Source organism: Protomyctophum bolini (assembly GCF_963924005.1).
Source record: "Protomyctophum bolini genome assembly, chromosome: 11".
In the NCBI taxonomy this organism is placed as follows: Eukaryota; Metazoa; Chordata; class Actinopteri; order Myctophiformes; family Myctophidae; genus Protomyctophum; species Protomyctophum bolini.
In genome coordinates, this window is record NC_137872.1 from 33819496 (window position 1) to 33841222 (window position 21727).

Below are 21727 nucleotides of genomic sequence, written 5' to 3' on the forward strand. Positions count from 1 at the left end.
AAAAAGAGAACAAAAAAGAAAAAGACATATGGAAGAGGGGATGCGGCGGCGATCACTCCGGAAGAAAGCGGGAAGCGGGACAGAGAAGCGGACGAGCACAACAGAAGACGCATCGGTGCGTGACAAGAGGACGGTATAGATTATGGTGCCTAGGAAAAAAAAGGGGCACAGCTATAAAGAGATCAGACAACATTTAAGGCTGCAGTTCTAATTAAGAGGCACCCAGAATGCAATGAATCCGTCGCGAGTGAATGAAAGTGTACCCCGGTTTAAGTAGATTGGGTACTGTAATGCGACACTGCCGGAGAGACAGATAAGGAGGAGAGGAAGAGTGATTGAGAGGTGATCTGGGGAGAGAGAACGAGGCGCTGTAAGGAGAGAAGGATCAGTGAGGCGGATGATGTAAACAAGACAAGTGCAGTGTGTGTGTGCACATGGCGATGATTTTCAACTGCAGTGTTTGTACAGTAACAGTAGGCATTTCATGAACTGATAATGAAGCCGTTCTGCGTATGGGAAATAATAATGAAAACACCATCAACACATCGTCTAAACCGAAAACGCAAACTCAGAAACCCAGGGGGCTAGACGATAATGCAACAGAGTGCCAGTCTGCATTTTCACCCATTCAAACCTGGTTCTCATTAAGCATTAAGAAGAATTTGCCAAAGTATGTCCTCCATTCCCATAATTGGGGCATATAGTGACTCTGATGTAACCGCCTCCCCAGCCAGACCTTTTCCTAAGGGTTAACATTCCACACACGACATGATGTGTTTGTGTGTTCCTGTGTGTATGTGCGTGGGTGTGTGTGTACGTGTGCGTGCTTGCGTCTTTTTCTTTGTGTTTACAAGTGTGGACATACATTCCTGATTATGTTGGTGTGTGTGTGTGTGTGTGTGTGTGTGTGTGTGTGTGTGTGTGTGTGTGTGTGTGTGTGTGTCTTGTTGTTGACATGTTTAAGTGTAGGCTGGCTGGGATGCTGGCTACTGTTTGACCTTTACTACTCGGTGAAATGTAATTTCAGGCTTGAGTGGGTTTTCGGCACAATTCTACACATGTGTCATATATGTCTGGGGAAGCTGGACAGAGGTTAACTCAACCCGGGGCCAAGGATGTCGATCCACAAAGACAGACAGACAGACAGACACGCAGGCAGGCAGACAGGCAGGAAGACAGCTGAGGCGAGACATTCATCTGAGACTCTGACCTCGTCCAAATGACCCCAACCTCTGACCCTGTACCTCTTTGCCACCATGGCTGGTGACTGGGGCGTTTCCAGGAGGCTCTGGCTAATTGGGTCAGATTGCGGTGAGTGGAGCATTACGCCTGAAATTGGAAACACATGCCGCCAAAGTTGAGTCTGTAAAGACAAAAATGTGTACAAGCGTGAGCGTGTGTATGTGTGTGTGTGTGTGTGTGTGTGTGTGTGTGTGTGTGTGTGTGTGTGTGTGTGTGTGTGGGGGGGGGGGGGGGTTAGGGCTTTTTCATGAGAAACAAGTTTGATATCAGGAGACGGGGTTCACCAGTGAAAGTGAATATAAGGGAGATGAAACAGACAGACAGAATATGAAAGGGGAGAGAGAGAGAGAACAGGAGTACTGTGAGAAGTGTGTGAGGTCCCTCAGAGAAGAAGAAGAGATGTGACTGCCTGGGGAGAGCTAGGGGTGATTTGTAATTGAGTAAGTAACTGACGTCTAATTTCATGGTCTCGTTGGGGACAGACACGCCTGTTACCGTTGCCTTGACAGCTCTGCTATTTTCAATAATTACCATAATAGCTACATTGCAATTACACTCAGATCCAAGTTTCAAGCTAAGCACACAAAATATGTTGTGCGTAATGACGTGTAGGAAATGTTTAATTGGAAATGTTAAGGTTGTAAAGTAGTAAAAGTGACATCAGTCACTTGTACTGTGTGCGTCTCAGGAAACCATGTGTACATTGAAATGGTTGGTGAATTTATCAGAATCCTCTTTTCTTGTTTCAGACACAAAATCTAAAAAAGGTTTAAACAGTGAGAAGAATTGAGTATGGAAATTCAAAACAACTTAACATGCTATCAAATGAAATCTATATCTTTCTTCTTCTTTTTTTTTACATTTTCATGTTTACATTTTTCAAATGTAAACATTTTTTGTCTGTGCCCCCAACCCCTTCACAAGTCATTGAAAGACTACACTGAATAAAATGATGTGGCCTATACTATAGCCATAAAAAAGGATAAACATAAATAATGCCTGACACATCTGGATGAAATACAGTATTGGGATATATAGGAAGTATGTTTTTCCTCCTATGTGCAATAGACTGACAGTATGAATGAAAACTTGTTCTCTGAATGGGTGTCTTAAGTAAACATCTATATCTTGAGCTGTATGTTAGGGTGGCTGGAAACCACTGTTGTGTTTGAGAGAGAGAGAGAGAGAGAGAGAGAGAGAGAGTGGGCAGAGAGAGACCGAAAGAGAGTGGGTGGTCAATCTGGGGAAAGTGAGCAGGAAAACGTTATGCATGTTTGGTGTTATACCCTTTCTCTCACTGTCGTTGTGTGACCATCACCCCTGGCAATACTTAGAAAACAATTTCACTCTCTCTGCCTCTATGTCTCGGTCTTACGCTCTCCCACTCTCACTGATGTAGCTTAAGGCGGAAATATCTAAGTGCACGCAGGGCAAGTTCAGACAAAGAAGGAGAGAGAGAAGAGAGAATGGTGGGAGGGTTACGGGGATTTTGAGTGACTTGACACTGAATGGCAAGAGGGAGGAATGCCGTGAGGGAGACACCAGGGGTTAAAAAACAATAAAATAAAAAAAAATGTAATGCCGCTCCTGTTTGGCACATGAGTGTGACTCAGTGAGTATGAATGAATGAATAAATAAACCACCCACTCAGTAAGAGAGTGAGTAAGACATTGAGAGTGCAATGACAGGAGAGCACGTCAGAGGTAAAGAAAATGGAGAGACAGACAGAGTCTGTGACCGTGTGTGTTTGCGCAATCGGTCAATGACTGCAAATATATCAACACTCTCTGGCGTCTGGCATTACTGACGCTACTGTCAGTGTATGCACCTCCATCTTTGAGTGAATACTGCACTTTAGCCGTGCTCTGCATGCACAGAACTGACCCGTTTAGCGGTCGGGAGTTTGAAAACCCTCTTTATGCCCTCTCTTTCTCCGTCTCCTCTCTGGTCCCTATCTCTCCCATCCCAAAACTCTTTCATGAGCAGTCTCTCAGGGGCAGGGTTGTAACACAACCCTACCCTCCTTTGTGCCCATTCTTTTCCTTATCCTTTCATCTTTTTAAACATTCAGGGGGGAAAGGGTTTTTGGTGAGATGGAAACCACTACTTGGGTAAAGGAAAGAAAGAAAGACATAGAATGTGAAAGAGGGAGAGACAGAGGAAGGCAGAGAGTCACAGTGCTGCTCATCTACCAATTTATGGTTCTCCTTTTCAGCGAGACCATTCAAGGTGGGGAGGCTCAGTGGACACGCTGTTCCTACGGGTCAATAGAAGTGCGGCCTCGTCTAGTCTACATAGGGCCTACTTAACTCAGAGGACCCGTTGAACTGTCCGTCTGTCTTTCTGTCTGTATATACCTGTCTGTGTCCTCCACAGCCCCCCTCATTGTGTCGCTGTGTCTGCTGGCCTACAATGAATTCCCCAGCAAACACATAGTACTGATGTTTGAGCAACTAGAGTATATGAGCTACTAGAGTTAGTCTCTCAGAACAACACTGTTAATTGCAAAAGAGCACTGGGAACATACACCATGGTCAACTATATATGTTGGCAATTATCCCTTATTTTTTCTGATTACAAACCATAAATATATTTTAAACTGTGGCCAATTTTCAAAGCAATGCTGGGCAAATACAACCTGGCACAAGATCAGTCTAGCAGCAATGTAAAACTGCATTTGGCAATTAGGAAAAACTTGCATCCAAAAAGTTGATTGTGCCAAAAGGCTCATGTTGCAAGGTGCACTCCTAGAGACATGAATCCAATCACGTCATCCAATTAAGCAGAATCTTGTTTAGCCTATGCATTATGGGCTAACTTTAGAAATTTGAGAGCAATTTACGCACACCATTATGGAGCAAAGCCAAGACACCTCAATGATTAAACTATTTTCTTGGATCCTGGGCGGGGTAGGGTGGCCGTGAGGAGGAGGAGGTAAAAAGGTAAATGATTCAGTCACGCACATCTTAGCCCGACTTCCCAAAACCATTACAACAGCTGGACTGCACTGCAACTACCTCTCTGGAAATGACACTTGAATGGCTCCGTTTGTTTTGAAATCTGGATTGTATTGTCATTTTTCTCATTTATAGTTAGATCTTGTCATCATATAATTTCGAGGGAACTGGGAATTGGATATCTCAACTCTCACAGATGTTACTCGTCTTGTTTTCGCGACTTGGATCTACCCCTATGTCCATTACTTTTTGAAAAAAACAAAAAAAACATCTTGCTCCGTCTTGTCTTCTCTCTACGCTTCAGAAGAAACCAGAGTCGATACGCGTTACACAGGCCGACTTCAGATAACTTAAAACATTTGGCAAACTTATCTAATAGACTACGGCTTTGTTTGTATTTATCGGTAGTTCGCCGTGCAGTACATTTGAAGTGAAAAGTTTTTTTTTTTGCATCGTCTATCAAGGAATACCAGCCTCTAATATCTAAATTGTGGGACATTGCATTTTGACAGTTTGGCATTAATGCTTTCCTGTTGGAAGCGCTCTCCGAATACTTTCTCGCGTGTCATTCGTCGAATTCAAACATGCCATGTCACGGACTATTAAAAGAAGACAAGATAGAAGCGTATGCGATTAGATTTATGCGTTTGTGGTCACAGATATAAAGTGTTTTTTAAGAGTTTTTACCAGTCGGGGAACTGGCAACCGGACTTTGTAACCAATGTGGTGTCAGCTGGAAGGACGCGTGGTCCGGGTCTCACCTAAACGGTATGGGAATAAATGAAACCAAACATAAATAATCTGTTGTTTTTACTTTACCTGGCTGTGCAGTGTGCAGTCCACACACAGCGAGCAGAATCTGTCTGGACACTTAATTTCTAGCCATTCGCAACTCTAACGTGTGCCTCCGCCGCGCACCACAAAATATCCGGAGGCTCACCGTAATGGTAGTCACATTTCACTTTTTAGTTTTCCTTGGCAATCGTGCTGTCATATTTCACGTTTGTTTGTTTGCATTGGCAATCAGTCAGAATGAAGTGAAAGCTACCGCCGAGTCATGATCCAAATCCGCGTGTTAAGATCACTCAAGTTGCCATACCGGCCCGAGCCCCCATGGTCGCATAATCAAATCTTGCCAACAGAATTGTCCAAAAAGACAGTTGAAGTTTATGTTCATCTGTAAGTGTATTATTATGGTCTTAAGCACTGCAGACGTAGGCCTATATCTCCCAATTGAGTCCCCCCTGAAATGTTACTAAATTACTACTGGGGAGGAAAAATCTATAACGAATTGTATTTGTATATTTTCAATGGGTTTCATAATATAATTGTTTTGTTTGTGACATCAGACAGTGTGTGTGTGTGTGTGTGTGTGTGTGTGTGTGTGTGTGTGAGGGGGACTTTGACCAAACAAGCTACCACTTTAAAAGTAAAATCATGTTATGTGAATGAGTGGCTGAAACTGTGTATACAGTAGTACACTCATCATCATTGTCATCTTCTGTATAGGCTACGTGTGTTTATGAGAGAGAGAGAGAGAGAGAGAGAGAGAGAGACCATTCACTGAGTTGCCCATATAGAGCCAACAGAAGTAAAGACAGCTGTGGGGGGTTAGACATTGCATACAGCGCCTGGCATGAAACAATCATAGACCTGGAATTAATCGTTGTTTGCACAGTGGGACAGCAAGGCATTGTAAATGAGCACGTGTAAGGCCAAGGCTTTTTACTTAGCCCTAGAGAGAGAGAGAGAGAGAGAGAGAGAGAGAGAGAGAGAGAGAGTGTGGAGGCTGGAGACAAACATTTACTTGCCAATGTTTTCCCATCCCATGTGCCATGGCCACACTGCATGGTGACCTGTCATAGTTTCCATGGTCAAACCTACACAGTTCAACCACTGAAAATCTGATCGAGGTGAGCTTCATCGGGACCCTGCCTATCAACTGTAGAAAGATGCGCTTAGTTTGGGACTCTATAATCTTTTGAGAGAAGTGCTCAAAAGGATCCAGACTTCCTCTTCACCCAAATTCATTGGGTTACATGACTTCAAAGAGTCAGGATTAGGACAACTGGGCCTAATCCTCAAAACAGAGTGCATTGTCTCTCTGTCAGGTGGACATTTCTGACATTAGCCACCACATGAGGGGGGATTAGTTGTTAACAGCCTAATAGCACAGTAGCCATTGCCAGGTGTGGGATGCCTATACCGTAGCATCTGTTTCCTGGGGAGGGTCTAACATCCAAGGCCCGTCTAGTCTCATAATTCCCCTTATTCTCTCCATTATTGCATCTCCCCCTCCCCCCTCTCTCTCTAAAACCCCAGGGCTTACACTAGCAGCATTCAATTGGAAGTCAAAATCACTTATTGCATTGTCTGTTTTTTTGGCAAGATCATCAAGGCTCAGTAGGCGTTCCCACATAACTTGCAGGTATGATGATGATGTTATGTGTGGTTGGTTGTATGCAAACAAAGTGGTTTGATGGTTAGACCATGGTTTGTTTTGTTTATTCATTCATGCTTATAATGACTTTGTAGTTGTGTTTTCCTCTCAGTTTAGGCCATCCAACCTCATTGAGAGTGAGAGCTATATAGGCTCAAAAGTAGGACTAATCCACCGTGAGTGAATCAACACAATGAGCTACTTTGATATAGCTATATCAAATCTATCCATTCAGACACAATAATACCCTCAATTATATATTGCTACAGGACACAGGAAGTGTCTGTAGCTAAAAAGTATGGGCACCTCAGTATTAAATTGGCAATTTTCTTTTGGCTATTTATTATTATTTATTGGCTATTTCACAAGTGATTTATGATTTGAACAGGCACATTACATTATTATCAGAACTAAATGTACTATTCAACTTCTTGTTCATGCCCATAATGACTGCTAACCACAGGTTCTGTAGCAATTGTAGAAATATTAGGGCTTAGCGGTGCCCACCTTGGATACAATTGCTGCTAGCCTACTTCATTAACATAACATACGGTAGGCTACAAGAGGTTACAATGCTACAAGACAAACATAAATGAAATAAATAAACATAAATATTTACATGTAGCCTATGTGGAAGAAAACTAGTCCAGGCCTTCTTACCCTAGCTAGACTACCTTCTTCAGTCCATATAGACTTCACTAGAGGGTATGCGCATAACATCATCATCATACCTGGAAGTTATGAGGGAACGCCTACTGAGTGGCAAAACTACTTTCTGGCCTCGACAGCCCATACATCCAAACAGTAAAGTCCTATCTGATTGCATTAAACGACGTTAAACTCACTTTGCCACTCACTTTATGCATAAGCATACCCTCTCTATTCTTCATGGCTACATCGCATGGAAATGGAATATCTTGTGTCTTGTTCGGTTCACTTGTGGCACATGTCTGTCTTCCCTCAACTTTGTTTCTTCAGATTAATAATTCAGCCATATCCGTATTACAAAGTCAAAGTCGTACGAGTTGTCACACACGTTACCGCAGTGAAATTTGTTCTCCGCATTTGACCCATCTCTTGGAGCGGTGAGCCGCAGCCAAGGAGCCGTGAGCTGCAGCCGTGCCACACTCGGGAATCATTTGATTAGTAGATTTGACCCCCCAATCCAACCCTTGATGTGCCAAGCAGGGAGGCATTGCCACATTGGGTCCCATTTTTACAGTCTTTGGTATGACCCGGCCGGGGAACGAACCCCGACCTCCCAGGGGTTGCTTGCCGAAAATTTATAATTTGTGTTTAAGCTTGTCGGCAAGCGACACTAACCGTTGTGCAGCTCCAAATACTTTCCGGGCAAAGTCTCACGACTTCCATTCTTTTCCCTTGCGTTGCTGGGCATGACTCGGCACTTTAAAACGTAATGGCCTATTTCGTTATGTTCGTTTGACTTGTCTAATTACAGAGTAAAGCGTGATAAATACTTCATCGTACGGCGGTGTAACGAGCCAAAAATAGCCAGTCTTCAAGTTCACAAAGGGTCGCAACCTATGGTCGCATAGGCTATTTTGGGCGTTTGACACTTCAAAACGTCAGACAAGTTCATCAAGTTTTAAGTGATTTGTTTTACTGTGTACTTTACTGTGTTTAATAGAATTATTAATTTATAAACCAACATTATTTATTTTTGTCCTAGAAAAGGTTTGACAAGCTAATCTTTGGCTGGCTGCATGCTAACATATAGCCCTATAACTCACAGCTGCAGGTGAGGGATGTGAATTGTTTTGGTAACAACAAGGCAGCAGCATTTCCTATTGGCATGCATTTGAAAAGTTAAGTGGCCTTTATTTACAAGTGAGCAGTTTTAGAAGCTCTGCTCTGTGTCCTTTGGGGAATCTGGGGATGTTATGGTCTGGTTGAGGGCAGGTGGGGAGGTGTGTGATGGTGTGTGGAGGTCCTTGTCTGCTTTGGAGAGAGCGCAAATGATGCATGTTCCTGCAGCAAATGGAGCGTGATGATGAAGTGTTGCCCCTGTGCCAGAAAAGGCACTGATACAGCATCTCTCTCTCTCTCCCTCCCTCCCCCCCTCTCTCTCTCTCCCTCCCTCCCTCTCTCTCTCTCCCTCCCTCCCTCCCTCTCTCTCTCTCTCTCTCTCCCTCCCGCCCTCCCCCTCTCTCTCTCTCTCTCCCTCCCTCTCTCTCTCTCTCTCTCTCTCTCTCTCTCTCTCTCTCTGCGTGTGTATTCCAGCTCATGTCTCCTGTTAAACTCTTGGAAAAGGGTTCCATAGAAACACATAAGCTAAGCCAACTCTCGTACCAGGCACAAGACACACTTTAACATATTACAGATCCCAGAGATTTTTGTGTTATTGATTGAACATTGTAGTACTTGTACTGTAATGACTTGTACTAAACTTCTATGCCTTTTTATTTTTTATTTTTATTTTTTACTATTTTGCAAAACATTTTTGAATAGTTAAAATGGCCAGTCTACAAGCTCACAACGTGTCAATGTAGAGGCTGGCTGAACTATTCAAAAATGTTTTTCAAAATAGTAAAAGAAAAAAGGCAAAGAAGTTTAGGGAGGGCGGGGTTTAGCGGTTTAGCGGTGACGAGAATGGAGCGTCCCATTGGCCGTATAGGGCGAGTCTCTCATTGGCTTAGAGGCCAGCCAATCATGAAAATCTCGCCACTAGACCACGTGATCAGACCATCGATCAGCTCTGCAAGCTGATAAAAATGTGCAGTTCTGGGTAATTGCAAGTGTGGTTGCACTTTCCCTCAAGCAGCTCGTTAAGTACAGTATGAAGATGATGTATTGGCCCACGTGACACCACATGACAACACGAAAAGTTTGTACGGAATCAAAATTAGTTAAAGCAGGGCAATAACTATAGTCTGGTTGCCTACTGCAGCCACACTAATTACAGTTTCTGTCAGTGCCAGAAAGTCTTCAACCATTATCTGCTGGAACAACCTAGATTGTCGTGTAAATTGCACACCTGAGTCAACTGGCATGATAACCTGCATGCAAAGCAGTAGTAAAAAATGGCTTTGATGTGATTTGCTGTCAAGGAAGTCTAAGGCAAGTGCTCTCTTTGAATACCTGGGACAGCTGCTTGAGTGATGTGTCAACCAAACTCTCCAGGAGCTGTGTTGTTGGGTGTGACCATGTTCGGTGCACATCCTTTCACCATGACCCTTCTTTAACACTGTCTGTCTGTCAGTCAGTCACGTGCACGCACGCGCACACACACACACACACACACACACACACACACACACACACGTCACACACACACTAAAACGGACATATTCACACTTTGTTGCATGCATTGTTGCCTTGTTGCTATTCACTGCCTGAAGACACCTCGATGGCGCCGGCCTAGTAAAGCCACATCACTGACATTCTGAGCATTCCTGCTGCTTTAACTCTGTCTAAATGACCTCCTCCCTGCTTTCACACAAATAACAAACTTGACGCTCTCTGCACCTCTGCTAAAGTGTTCCTTTCCTTTTGGGAACCTCATCTTGCTTGACATGCATAATGCATGCTGAGCTGCCACATGGGAACATGTGACACAAAATGTCTTACCTGTTAGTCAGGGGGAAGACTCATTGTAAAAGCCAAAACCAATTATCTGCTACTTTGTATGTGTAGATCATGTCAGGGCTGATGCACCAATTAGTTTCAGAGGTCTTCCACATCACATGCCAGGATCTATTTATGGTAACACAGAGCAATAATATTTTTACAGTGGGGCAATTCATCGCTTTGGGTAAGCACGTAATGCTTAGAAAAGTGCTATAAAAATACGCTACGATCCATTATTATTATTCATTTACAGTCAGTTTGTGTACATTGTTGATTTACTGCCGTAATTATGATGACTTGGTGGCTTGTTATTATATGAACGTATTACAGAACAGGGGTTGACTATAAGGGAACTGCCCGTGGCAAGTAAATAAAGCGTTTGATTCCAGGTTGCCGCGCCAGGCAAATGCGTTCCATCTTCATTACAGTCATCTAGCAGTTGCACTCGTTCTGGTTTTTCAAAGTGACTGTCGTCACTCGGCAGTTATCGATTTCGAATCGAAAACAAATTTCTCCTAAAAGCACAAAATGTCAATGGCAGATGGCAGGATATTCTTTTAGAAAAGCAGTGGCACTTTCGTAATTGGCGTAATTTGTTATTAGTTAATGGAAGTGAACGTTTTCCCTCTTTTATTACTGTACATGTTTGTTTTGTTTGCGTTGTTGGTAGTGTCTTTGTTCTTTTCTGTTGCAAGAAAGAAAGAGAAACATTGGGTAACCGAGTTGCAGCTTGTTCAGATACAGTAGCTTGTGTATTGTCTTTGTTGACCTGCATTTGGAAAAAAAAGAAGAAAAAAACTTTTCTTTACTTTACATAATGAGTAAAATATCCCATTGAGGGCAGCAGGGGTCTTATAATGGTCAGGCACCCCTCCTGTAGGAAAATATTTGAACTCCAGTTCAGGTTTGATCAGGTAGAATAATCGAGGTCTGTCTCAGCAATAACAACATGCACCACGTTTCCTTCTGACGTGTATGTTTTGGCAGCTACAATCCAAACCATATCCGTCACCAATGACTGAGTCAAAGAGAATTCTTAACAAAAACTGTGAATTCCAGAAGAAGCTTGAACCGTCCGTAACCAACCGTAACAGTAACCAAAACATTCATGTCCTTAAAAGCTGAAACAGAAGTTATCTTTTTGTGTGTGGCTGGTATTTCTGCAATCCAGCTCCTTTGGATGTTACAATTTATAACTCGATTGCATACCAGGTTGTCAGTGTCTCCATTTGAAGGTCAACCCCTCAGACACCAGATTCTACAGCATTAAGCACCATCTCCCATCATAGAGAATGAGGGCCACCATGCTGTAGTAGCTTTTATTTTCCAAGAGTTCTGCCAAGATTTTAAAGCCATACCTTGGCGGTTAAAAGACCAGGGTCATAAAGCTGGAGGCCAGCAATAAAAAGGCTTTATTTGAGGTGCAAGCTTACAGTTTCCCAATCTAACCCAGTATAATATGCCATAATCTGCCTTGTTAACATACACTAACAGTGTCGTACTGTTTTCTTTCCCTCCCAACTGCTTTTTCTGTCTGTCTCCTCTATCCTTCTCATCTTTGGTCTCTCTCTCTCTCTCTCTCTCTCTCCATCAGTTGATACGTCTTGGGAGTGATGCACTGGCTTCCCCTGGTTGCCATGGTGATTGCCTCGGCCCTGCCCTTCCCTCACAGCCCTGTGTCCAGAATCGTTGCAGCTTCGACAGAGCCTGGCCCGAGCGTCGACAGCCGCGGAGAGGACCACAATGTCTCTGCCGGTCACCTTGCAGCCCGTGCTCAGCCTCCCGTGGACTACAACTCACTACTTCGCAAAGCCTCACAAATGGACTACAACATGGCCGCGGCTCGTGGCGAAGATGCCAGTGTGCAAAGCCGCAGTGCAGTGCATAATAAGGACTATGTCAAAACCTCGGTACATGAAGGGCTGTCCACAGACAAAGGGAAGAGTCCAGAAAGCTTCCAAGTTAATACCAACGCAGATAGTGGTTACATGAATGAAATCAGTTTAGGTGTACCCACAGGGGCAGGAAAACTCAGGACTTCCAACAATAATAGTCAAAAAGACTCTGTTTCCACAGATAATTCTGCTGCAGAGGACTACCAAAGTCACAGCCACAGCAGACGGAAGGACATGAACTATGCAGACTTTGCTGTGGGGGACAAACTTCGTTCCTCTCGATACAGTGGAACCGTGGAGAAAAATGACATCGGACCTTTACAGGTATCGGAAGGAGGAGGAGCTCACAGTGCCGCCAGTCATGCTGCTAGTCTCCCGGACAGAAAAGGACCACAATCCCCAGTCCCCTTGGAGCAGCCGAGAGGCGGCTCACAGCAGGGGAGCAATGTGAACAGGGGAGAAGGGAGTCATGGGTCACCAGAAGTTGAGCTAGGTCAAGAGCAGTCTCGGGAGAGACAGGGCAACGAGGGCATGGAAGCCGGACTGGGCCTGGGGTTTGGTGTGGATGCTATACCGAAAGGGGACGAGATGCTATTTCTGGACGCACACCCACGGGTTCTGTTCTCCCCGTCCCCCTCGCCTCCAGAGCACCCGCCTCTCCTCCTCATGTTAGAGACCGGCGTGCTGCCGGAGGACGGCGAGGGCGAGGACGAGGACGAGGAGGCGGATCGATACATCGAGGGTCACGGCGACAGAGCCATCGACAGGAGTGTGCCGCCGATGGGGTCGGAGGTCCAACACGTCAAAAGAAACAAACGTTCACACATGACGGAGGGCAGGAGAGGGGAGCGGTCCGTGTGCGAGACGGAGAGCGTCTGGGTCACGGACAAGAAGACGGCCATCGACTCCCACGGGCGGACGGTCACCATCCTGCCACAGATCCAGACGCAAACGGGGCCGCTCAAGCAGTACTTTTATGAGACCCGCTGCCGCCGGGCCGAGCCACAGAGGGACTCTGCGGCGGCGGCGGGGCGGTCATCACGCGGGTCCAGAGATGCCAGCGGGGGGGCGGCGGCGGCGGCGTTAGCGGGTCAGGGCGTAGCCGGGGCCAGCTGCCTGGGGGTGGATAAGAAACAGTGGGTGAGCGAATGCAAGGCCAAGCAGACGTACGTCCGAGCACTCACCAAAGACGCCAACAACAGAACTGGTTGGAGGTGGATCCGCATCGACTCGTCCTGCGTGTGCGTGCTACTGTCCCGCGTCAACCGGCAGTGGGCAGGGAGGGCGTGACACGGAGGAGAGGGGACCAGTGAGTGAGTGAGTGAGTGAGTGAGAGAGTGAGTGAGTGAGTGTGAGTGTGAGAGAGAGAGAGGCGAAGAGAGGGGAGTGTTTGGTAGAAAATGGAAGTTGGAATCTGACACAGAACAGAGCTGCTGCTGCTACTGTGATGTCTTTCTATTATGCTCTCTCAGTTTTCTGGACTAACGCCTAATTTATACTTTGTCGCGTGGCAGTGGCACTCACCAAAAATAACTGATTTACAAGCTAACAACAATACGTCAGTAAGTAAGTGACACCGTCATGTGACTAAGTAAGTAATATTAGGCTTACTGTGTGGCCTTTCCCCACGTTTTCAAGGTGTCCTCTCTCTCCTTTCCTGTCCCTCCCTTTGGCCCTAATCGAAATAAAATGACTACATGAAAAACAAGAAGACCTCAATACTAGATCTTAGGGAAAATTGTCATATATATATATAAAGATAGTGATTTTACTTTTTAAAAAAGTACTGTTTTTATATGGGCTATTATCTACATAATGTAAGTTATTGCTGATTAGTATGTAAGCATGTGTATGACTTTGATATTAATATATTACTTCATATGTGTACAATATGAGAACAGTATGCCTTTATGTATAAAGCTATGTATATCTGTGTGTATTTATAGACGGTTTCATGGAGTGGTAGGTTACTACAGTGCGCAACTGATGATAATTCCAGCCTCTGGTCTGCTCTGGTTTTTAGAGGAAAGTGCGCCACCTACTGGGGTATGTTCAGTGGTGGAAAGAAGTACTCACAAGTTTTACTTAAGTAATAAAATAAAAATAAAATCAATACTGCAATATAGAAGTACTCCGTTACAAGTAAAAGAGACCGTAATTCAAAATGTATTTGAGTAAAATTACAAAAGTATCGACATAAACATGTACTTGAAGTACTCATTGTGCAGACATGCAGAGGTCGCATACTTGCATTTCAAGTTTTCAAATGTATGAAAATCTTTTGAAAAATCTACAAGTGCATTGTGAGCTTGTAGATCGGCTATTTTCAAATGGCTGAAATGCAGAGATGTAGTGCTGAAGTGGTTAAAAAAAAAGGAACTAGTAACTGATGTTACAATGTTACAAACGATGGGTTATATAGCCCATGTTTTTTGAAATTTTGAAAAAAAAAGTTATCCTCGTTTCTCATCATTTTGGACCATGGGCTATAGCCCATATCGTACGGCATACTATAGCACGCCGCTTTTCATCATTTTTGAGGATTTGAAAAAAATGAAAAAAGAAATCCGCAATTTCCGCAATTTCCGCAATTACCATTTCCGCAATTTGACAAAAACGATGGGTTATAGCCCATGTTTTTTGAAATTTTGAAAAAAAAAAGTTATCCTCGTTTCTCATCATTTTGGACCATGGGCTATAGCCCATATCGTACGGCATACTATAGCGCGCCGTTTTTCATCATTTTTGAGGATTTTAAAAAAATGACGAAATGACAAAAACGATGGGTTATGTCAGTTATATAGCCCATAAATGTAGCGGAGTTAAAAGTACAATATTTGGATCCGAAATGTAGTGGAGTAGAAGTAAAAGTATTGGAAATTGGAAAATGCTCAAGTAAACTACAAATACCTCAAACTTGTACTTAAGTACAGTACTTAAGTAAATGTACTTAGTTACTTTCCACCACTGGCTATGATGTTTTTCTGTTTCCATACACTGTTTGCATGTGTCACAGGAGAGCTGTTAAAGCTGGGCATTATGGGGGGACTTTGATGCTGCATTTTGTGCTGCAATGTCCCCCCCTCCTCCACCCCTGTAAACCTCACTTTTTGGCGTAACATGATTTATGGATCCAAGTGATCTCACATTCTCACTCAGAACCCGGCGGTCCTCCTCTTAAATTATATACGACAGAGTTAATTTCTTTCAGCTGCTGCTTTGTTCAATTTGCCTACCAAACACTGTAATAAAGGATCTTTGTATTTCACATTATTTTCATACAACTAACTTAATAATTAGTCATACAGGTTAACTACTGTATACAGTACAATAAATGGCTGGAGTTTTGATCTGGATCAGGATATCGTGAATGTCATTTGTTGTTGTGCTGATTATGTTATATATTCGTATACAAAACCCGAGCTGCAATTCCTCTTCACAGATTTATACACAATAATTGATTATAGACTATACAGTATATATATGGATTAAAATGTAAATGCATTTCTTTACTTGACTGCCAATAAGAGAACGCACGCACGCACGCACACACACACACACACACACAGAGTAGGACATCCAAATGACAGAGCTAAATGCCTATTTGAGAGACTGATGTGAGAAAACGCCCTTTTGCGATGATCAGTGGATCCACTGGGATCACTTTATTTTTTTCTATTACATCACCATCATCGTCGTCGTCATAGTTTAATTTTCAGATGATATTTTCAATTTGTATTACTGACTTCTTTTAAATCATGGAAATGTTTTTTTTTTTTTTGCACAATTTGTTCTCAAAATGTACACATACAGGAGCGTATTTGAATGACCATTTGAGATCATCGTTTCATAGTGACTTTTCTTTTTAACTAGTTCAAATCAAGTCAGAATTGAGAGAAGGAACGGAACATGTACATACATTTATCCAATACATACATAAATAAAATAAATATAGTTATTGTAAAAAATAAAAAATACAACTGAAAAAAATACACACATTTTACAAATTGATCCCCAGGCTCCCACCCCCATAGGTTTATTATACAGATATAGTTTTTTTTTTTTCCTTCTTTTTTTTAAATGACACCTCAAAATCATCTTCACCACCGAAAAAAAAGTTTGAGTTCATCGTCATCATCTTGGTTGTTGGACATGCATCGTAAACACAGAGGCTAAAGGTTTATCCTGGACCTCTTGGGTATTGCCCTCTCTTCCAGTTCCTTTTCCTTCCCTCACCGTAAAGTTCTTGTCGTCGCTTATGGCTTGTGTGTGCTGTAAAATGACTGACCGTTCGTTCCGTCCCATTTCCTTCAGGTCGCTTGGACTGTTTTATCTCTCTTGACACCTTTTATGTCGCCAGGAGTTCCCCCAAGAACCTGAGCTGATGATTACAAGTCATAACTGCGAGACCACATGTAGAGGAATGGATGCCGGGCCTTTGAATTAGTGCTACAGGAGCCGGTAACCTGGCCTTGGAAAGAACACCCGCCCCCGCTACACTTAAAACTGACTTTATGGATTCCAACTAGCCACTGAATGACATCACAGCCACCGAACACAATGCCTCTGTGTGGCCCCTCTGTCCCCTCCACTTCTATTCCTTGGCCTTTGATCTCCATAATGGGGTCCCTTCAAAAGAGATTACTCAGCCTGGAGCCTCTCGGCTTTCAAGGTGCCAATAGACAAACTACGAGGAGGGTCCGTCTGATGTGGCTGGAGTGAAAATGATGGCCTGAATGGGGACACATTTTGCTACACCATTCTGACCAATCAGGGACACTTAAGCCTAATTCATACGTGGCGGAAAATGATTGATTTTCAAGCTGCTCGTTTAAAAATCGATTATTTTCGAGCCGCTCACTTGAAAATCATTCGTTATTTGTGCGGAGCAACTGTGCACTAAGTATAAATTAGGCTTTAGGGAGACCCCCGGCAGCACCATAGAAGCCAACAATGGAGCCACAATGGCTGACACTGGACACCAGTCGCCTCATCAGCAGACTCAACTCCACAGCACACAGTCACACAGAGAAAGAGAACAAAGAAATGACAGAGATAAAGAGAGAGAGAGAGATAAAACAGCTGACCTCATTCTACTTCTCAAAGGAACATCTAATTGTGATAAAACTTCGTACATTCTTCACGTCATTTTTCCCTTTTGTTCCTTCCAGCTTTACACGCTCTATTTCTGTTATTGCAGAATGGTCAGACCAATAGATGTACTGTATATTTAACGAGAGGGTTATAGTCATTGCTTCATCTTCTTTCTCCATGGATGAGTGAGAGGGTCTTCCAGTCCCAATCCAGCTGCCGCCCTACAGAGAGAAACAGCGTTACTCCCACACCACTGCCTTCATGGCCTCATTTAATCATTGCCCAAATCCAGACAAAACGCCAACCACTGGAGACCATTCATTGAAGATTGTACTCTGTACTGAAACTCCTAAAACCTAAAACTATACAACCAATCCCCCCACAGCAGGCTAATTGCAAAAAATAGCAAATGGTACAAAAGAACGTTGTAAGCAAAATGTGCAGGCTATCTCGGAGGCTAAGAGAAACAACAACATGTTGCAAGGCAGAGTTTAAGGAGCGTGCACTTTCTCACCTCAGCCACTCAGCAGGAGTAGGTCCTTACCGAGGCGGCTTCACCGCGGGCACCAGAGTTAGCTGGGGAAGACAGGGCGAGGATGAAACGTGCGGTGCACACACGCAGGGAGACGGAGAAACACAGATGGAGTCATTATCACGGCTGCCATGTCTAAATAACATTGACCTTCTACAGGCATTATTATAAAGTACTGCAATGGTGGGGGATAATGGTACTCATCTGTACTTAAGACAGCATCTGTTCCTTGTTAATGCCAGTTTCCTTTGCTAAAGGAAACACAAAAATTCCACGGCGAAACTAATGGCAGACTACCATGAGAACAACCTGGGAGTGTAAATGCTCTGCGCAATGTGATGTATTCAGTGTCTTACATAAGATAACATGTGAAGCAGGCAGCCAGAAGACTAATATTGCTGTTTTTGCCACACTTTCTTTTGGATCATGACAACATTTACATTAATTTACTCATTTACAGTAACACTGGCGGCAATACAACCAGTAGAACGTCGTAGAGCATGCTCCCCTCGCCTTTATCAGTTTGCCTTATTCCAATCATGTTCGAGGTAATAAAAACAGAAATGCGTAATTTCGGGGCGAAACGAAGCCTTGCCGAACTTTATTTCGACAGTTCTCGCCTCTTTCTAATATACAGTAGCTGTTTCTAATAGGAGGCAGCATGCACGACTCCATCTCGTCTCACTCACTTTAATCATTTTACCGGGTGCACGGTCAGGAACGACATTTTTTAAACCAGAGAAGAAAACCAGCACTCACGGCAATGTCCTTTAAGTTGAAGGCACTTATTTATTTTTGCAAGTAGGTAGGTTAGGTAAGGCATGCTGCAAACAAGCAGCACACAACGCACGCGTTTCGGCAGATGCCTTCGTCAGCGTAATGCAGTTGCTGAACATCACTGCAGTGTTATCACTTGTGTGTTATTTGTCAGAAACTGAGTGCGCTCATGATTTATATTGTTTGATTTCCACATTCTGCTATAGGAATGTCCCATGAACAGTTTTGAAGAAAGGTAAGGTAGGTTAGGAGGTACAAGCCTCTATAATCCCTGTCTGAGGGACTACAAACACAACCGAATTAATCAATGGAAAAGAGATACACTATTTGATTATATGTGACACAACTGGCAACAGACAGTGGATAAAGTACGTCAGAGGAGAGCTGAAAACAAGCCGCGGAGATCCAGGTGTGAATCTCACCGTTCCAGCACTGTATAGACTAGAGGTCTATACAGTGTATTGAGAGTAAAACAATTGAGTTTGCAGAGAAAGAAAAAAACAACAACTCTTCTTTTGAAGTATGCTCCGAGCTTTAGAGTCAAAAGATCAAAAGGAAAAGTCAGCTTGCTGCATTTACTGCGAAAAATACAAACACAAACACAACATTTGGACCACAAGGTCTACTTATGGCCGAAACGTTGTGTTGTGTTTGTATTTTGCACAATAAAATGTGGAGCAGCAAAGCTGTTGCGCAGACTTTTCCTTTTGATCTTGCAACTTGTTTTGTCACGCATCAGCACTAGAAAGGATGCGCGTAACATTCTTGTGAACCTTGTCAAAGAGTCCATAGTGTTGACAACAGTGAAGAATGCCACGGCTTAATACGAGATATGCCTTGGAGGTAGCAAAAAAAAATGGACACAATTGGGAATCCGAGAGGATGGCCACAGGAAGGAGTCAGAGGTGAATTGGCGTAGCAGCCATGGGGTGGGACTCACCGTCGCTCTGAACCTTTCTCAGGGTCACAGAGGGTGTGGAGATAGCTGAGGCACGGAAGTTAGCAGGCAGGGTCTCTGCGGAGTCAGAGGTCACGCCCCGAAGATCCTTCTCTCTAAACATCTTCCTCCAGGAGGGAGAGCGGGTGAACGTCTTAGTTCCATCCTGACAGACAGGACAGACAGAGGAATATAGTGGAGTGATGAGCATACACTTATCCAATCATCAAACACGCAGTCAACCAACAGCGCTGTTTTAACATCTCAAAAGAATGCTTACCAACATATTGACCTCTTCAGGTCGTCTCTCTGTTCCCATGGAGATGAGGGAGTTGTACTCCTGCTCCAGGAGTTGTCTGGCCTGGAAAGGACGGAAGGAAAACGTCACATAGTATTGTTTCTGCAATGTGTCACTGTCGAACTGTTTCACGCAAAAGTAGTGAAAATAGCAATGTGAGCTTGTAGACCGGCTGCTATTTTCACTATTTATGAAAATGTCTGAAACCAAAAAGTATTAAGGGCTTGTGACTAAATAATAAAGTACATCTTGTATGCATTGGAACACAGGCTCCTCCATTTCCAGAAAAATAAAACATTTGGACATACAAGGGTTTCCACCCGACGAATGGGCAATGGAAATGTCAACACAGTGGAGGTAGACCCATGAGTCTGTGTAAAAGGGACAGCTGGCATGGAGGGACAGGGGTGTGACGTCTAAGATCTGCGCACCTTTATGCCTCAAACCGTATGTCGCGCGCACAAATCTGCCATTGTAATGCATCATCAGCATGTTGTCCCTTTCTTTCTCTCACACACGCACACTAGTGATGCGTGGCTCTGTCTTTTTTTCTTTCTAGTTTCTTTCACTGTAAGGTCTGTATAAGGTCTTTACAGTGTCAATATATGTGTCAAAGTATAAAGTCTACCGACAGCAGTCATCTCAAGTTGTAACTGTGTGTACATGTGAGAGAAGGAAAGTGAACAGGAGCTAGGGAGAGAGTGTGTTTTGTAACTTTAAAATGATCATTTTGATGACAACTGAGTGGGTTATACACATTTAGGTAGCATGCTCTTCTTATTTGAAAAAAATAGTTGAAGGGAAATGCTTCAGTATCAAATTGTCTGTGACTGGGGCCTGCTACGACATCAGTCCATTTTGTGTCTGCATTTTGTTAAATAAATGTGTAGACGATCGTTGTAAACGTATATAATCTACTGAACAATTGCTGTAATCGTAAACAGCATTGTGTAAAACTAGACGCTGATGCTGTTGTGTTGTGTATACACGTCACACCTCTGATTCCCGAATACCGGCATGCCATGTAATGTAATGTAAATGGTGCATTTATATAGCGCCTTTATCCATGGCGCTTTACATAGATTATGCATTACATTCACCCATTCACACACACACACACACACACACACACACACACACACACACACACACACACACACACACACACACACACACACACACACACACACACACACACACACACACACACACACACACACACACACCGATGGCGGAGAAAACCATGCAAAGGCACCAACCTGCTCATCGGGAGCAATTTAGCGGGTTCAGCGTCTTGCTCAAGGAGGAGGACACTTGGGACACTAACTTGGTACTACTGTGTAAGAACAGAGCAACTCCGGGCATTCAAGACAGTCCTTTAACACTATTCTCCGTATGAAGCTACCTGTAATGTTCCGAGAGACGCTGGGTGGTGGACCACTGTTATTTTGACAGTCACTTCTTTGCGCCTGGCAGGTATGCACATGTTGTGCTCCGCGTGGGCCAGGACTGTCATAGCGCTAAGTAGGATGCATCAACTGTGGTATGCACCACCAGCCCTTCACTAAGTACAAAAGCTCTTGTACTTTAACCCATTAAGACCTCAGGGCCGATTCCAGTGGTGGAAAGTAACTAAGTACATTTACTTAGTTATTTAAGTAATTTTGACTTTTGTACTTTACTTGAGTATGTCAAATTTGCAGTACTTTTACTTCTACTCCGCGACATTTCAGAGGCAAATATTGTACTTTTAACACCACTACAATTATTTGACAACTTTAGTTGCTAGTTAACTTTGTAGATTTTGATTATTATTACAAAACATACATTAACCACTTCGGCCCTATATACATTTCGGCTATTTTCAAAAGATTTTTTGACATTTTGAAAACATGCAATTGGACTTTCGGCATAATTAGTACTTTCTACTACATGTCTAGTACATTTTGATGCCAATACTATTGTAC

General features: G+C 43.5%; 2 protein-coding genes across 4 annotated transcripts in view; one reads left to right on the forward strand and one right to left on the reverse strand.

The window, feature by feature from the left end:
- Nucleotides 1–4237: 4237 nt before the first annotated feature.
- The window catches only part of ntf4 (neurotrophin 4), a 270598-nt gene continuing 253108 nt past the window's right edge, over nucleotides 4238–21727 (forward strand). Inside the window, exons 1-3 of one of the 3 annotated variants that reach the window (XM_080775320.1) lie at nucleotides 4238–4967; nucleotides 11822–13459; nucleotides 13495–14404. In XM_080775320.1, the coding sequence (XP_080631446.1) occupies nucleotides 11841–13412 (1572 nt within the window). In that variant the 5' untranslated portion in view covers nucleotides 4238–4967; nucleotides 11822–11840 and the 3' untranslated portion in view covers nucleotides 13413–13459; nucleotides 13495–14404. Of the gene's footprint in view, nucleotides 4968–11821; nucleotides 14405–21727 lie in introns of those variants that run through there. The other 2 variants (XR_013964825.1, XM_080775319.1) reach the window with 2 other exon arrangements.
- Nucleotides 15702–21727, reverse strand: part of ppfia3 (PTPRF interacting protein alpha 3) — a gene marked incomplete at its 5' end in the record, with an annotated part of 38923 nt that continues 32897 nt past the window's right edge. Inside the window, 4 exons of the mRNA XM_080775323.1 lie at nucleotides 15702–17437; nucleotides 17731–17792; nucleotides 19466–19628; nucleotides 19743–19823. Of these exons, the coding sequence (XP_080631449.1) occupies nucleotides 17740–17792; nucleotides 19466–19628; nucleotides 19743–19823 (297 nt within the window). The 3' untranslated portion in view covers nucleotides 15702–17437; nucleotides 17731–17739. The remainder of the gene's footprint in view (nucleotides 17438–17730; nucleotides 17793–19465; nucleotides 19629–19742; nucleotides 19824–21727) is intronic.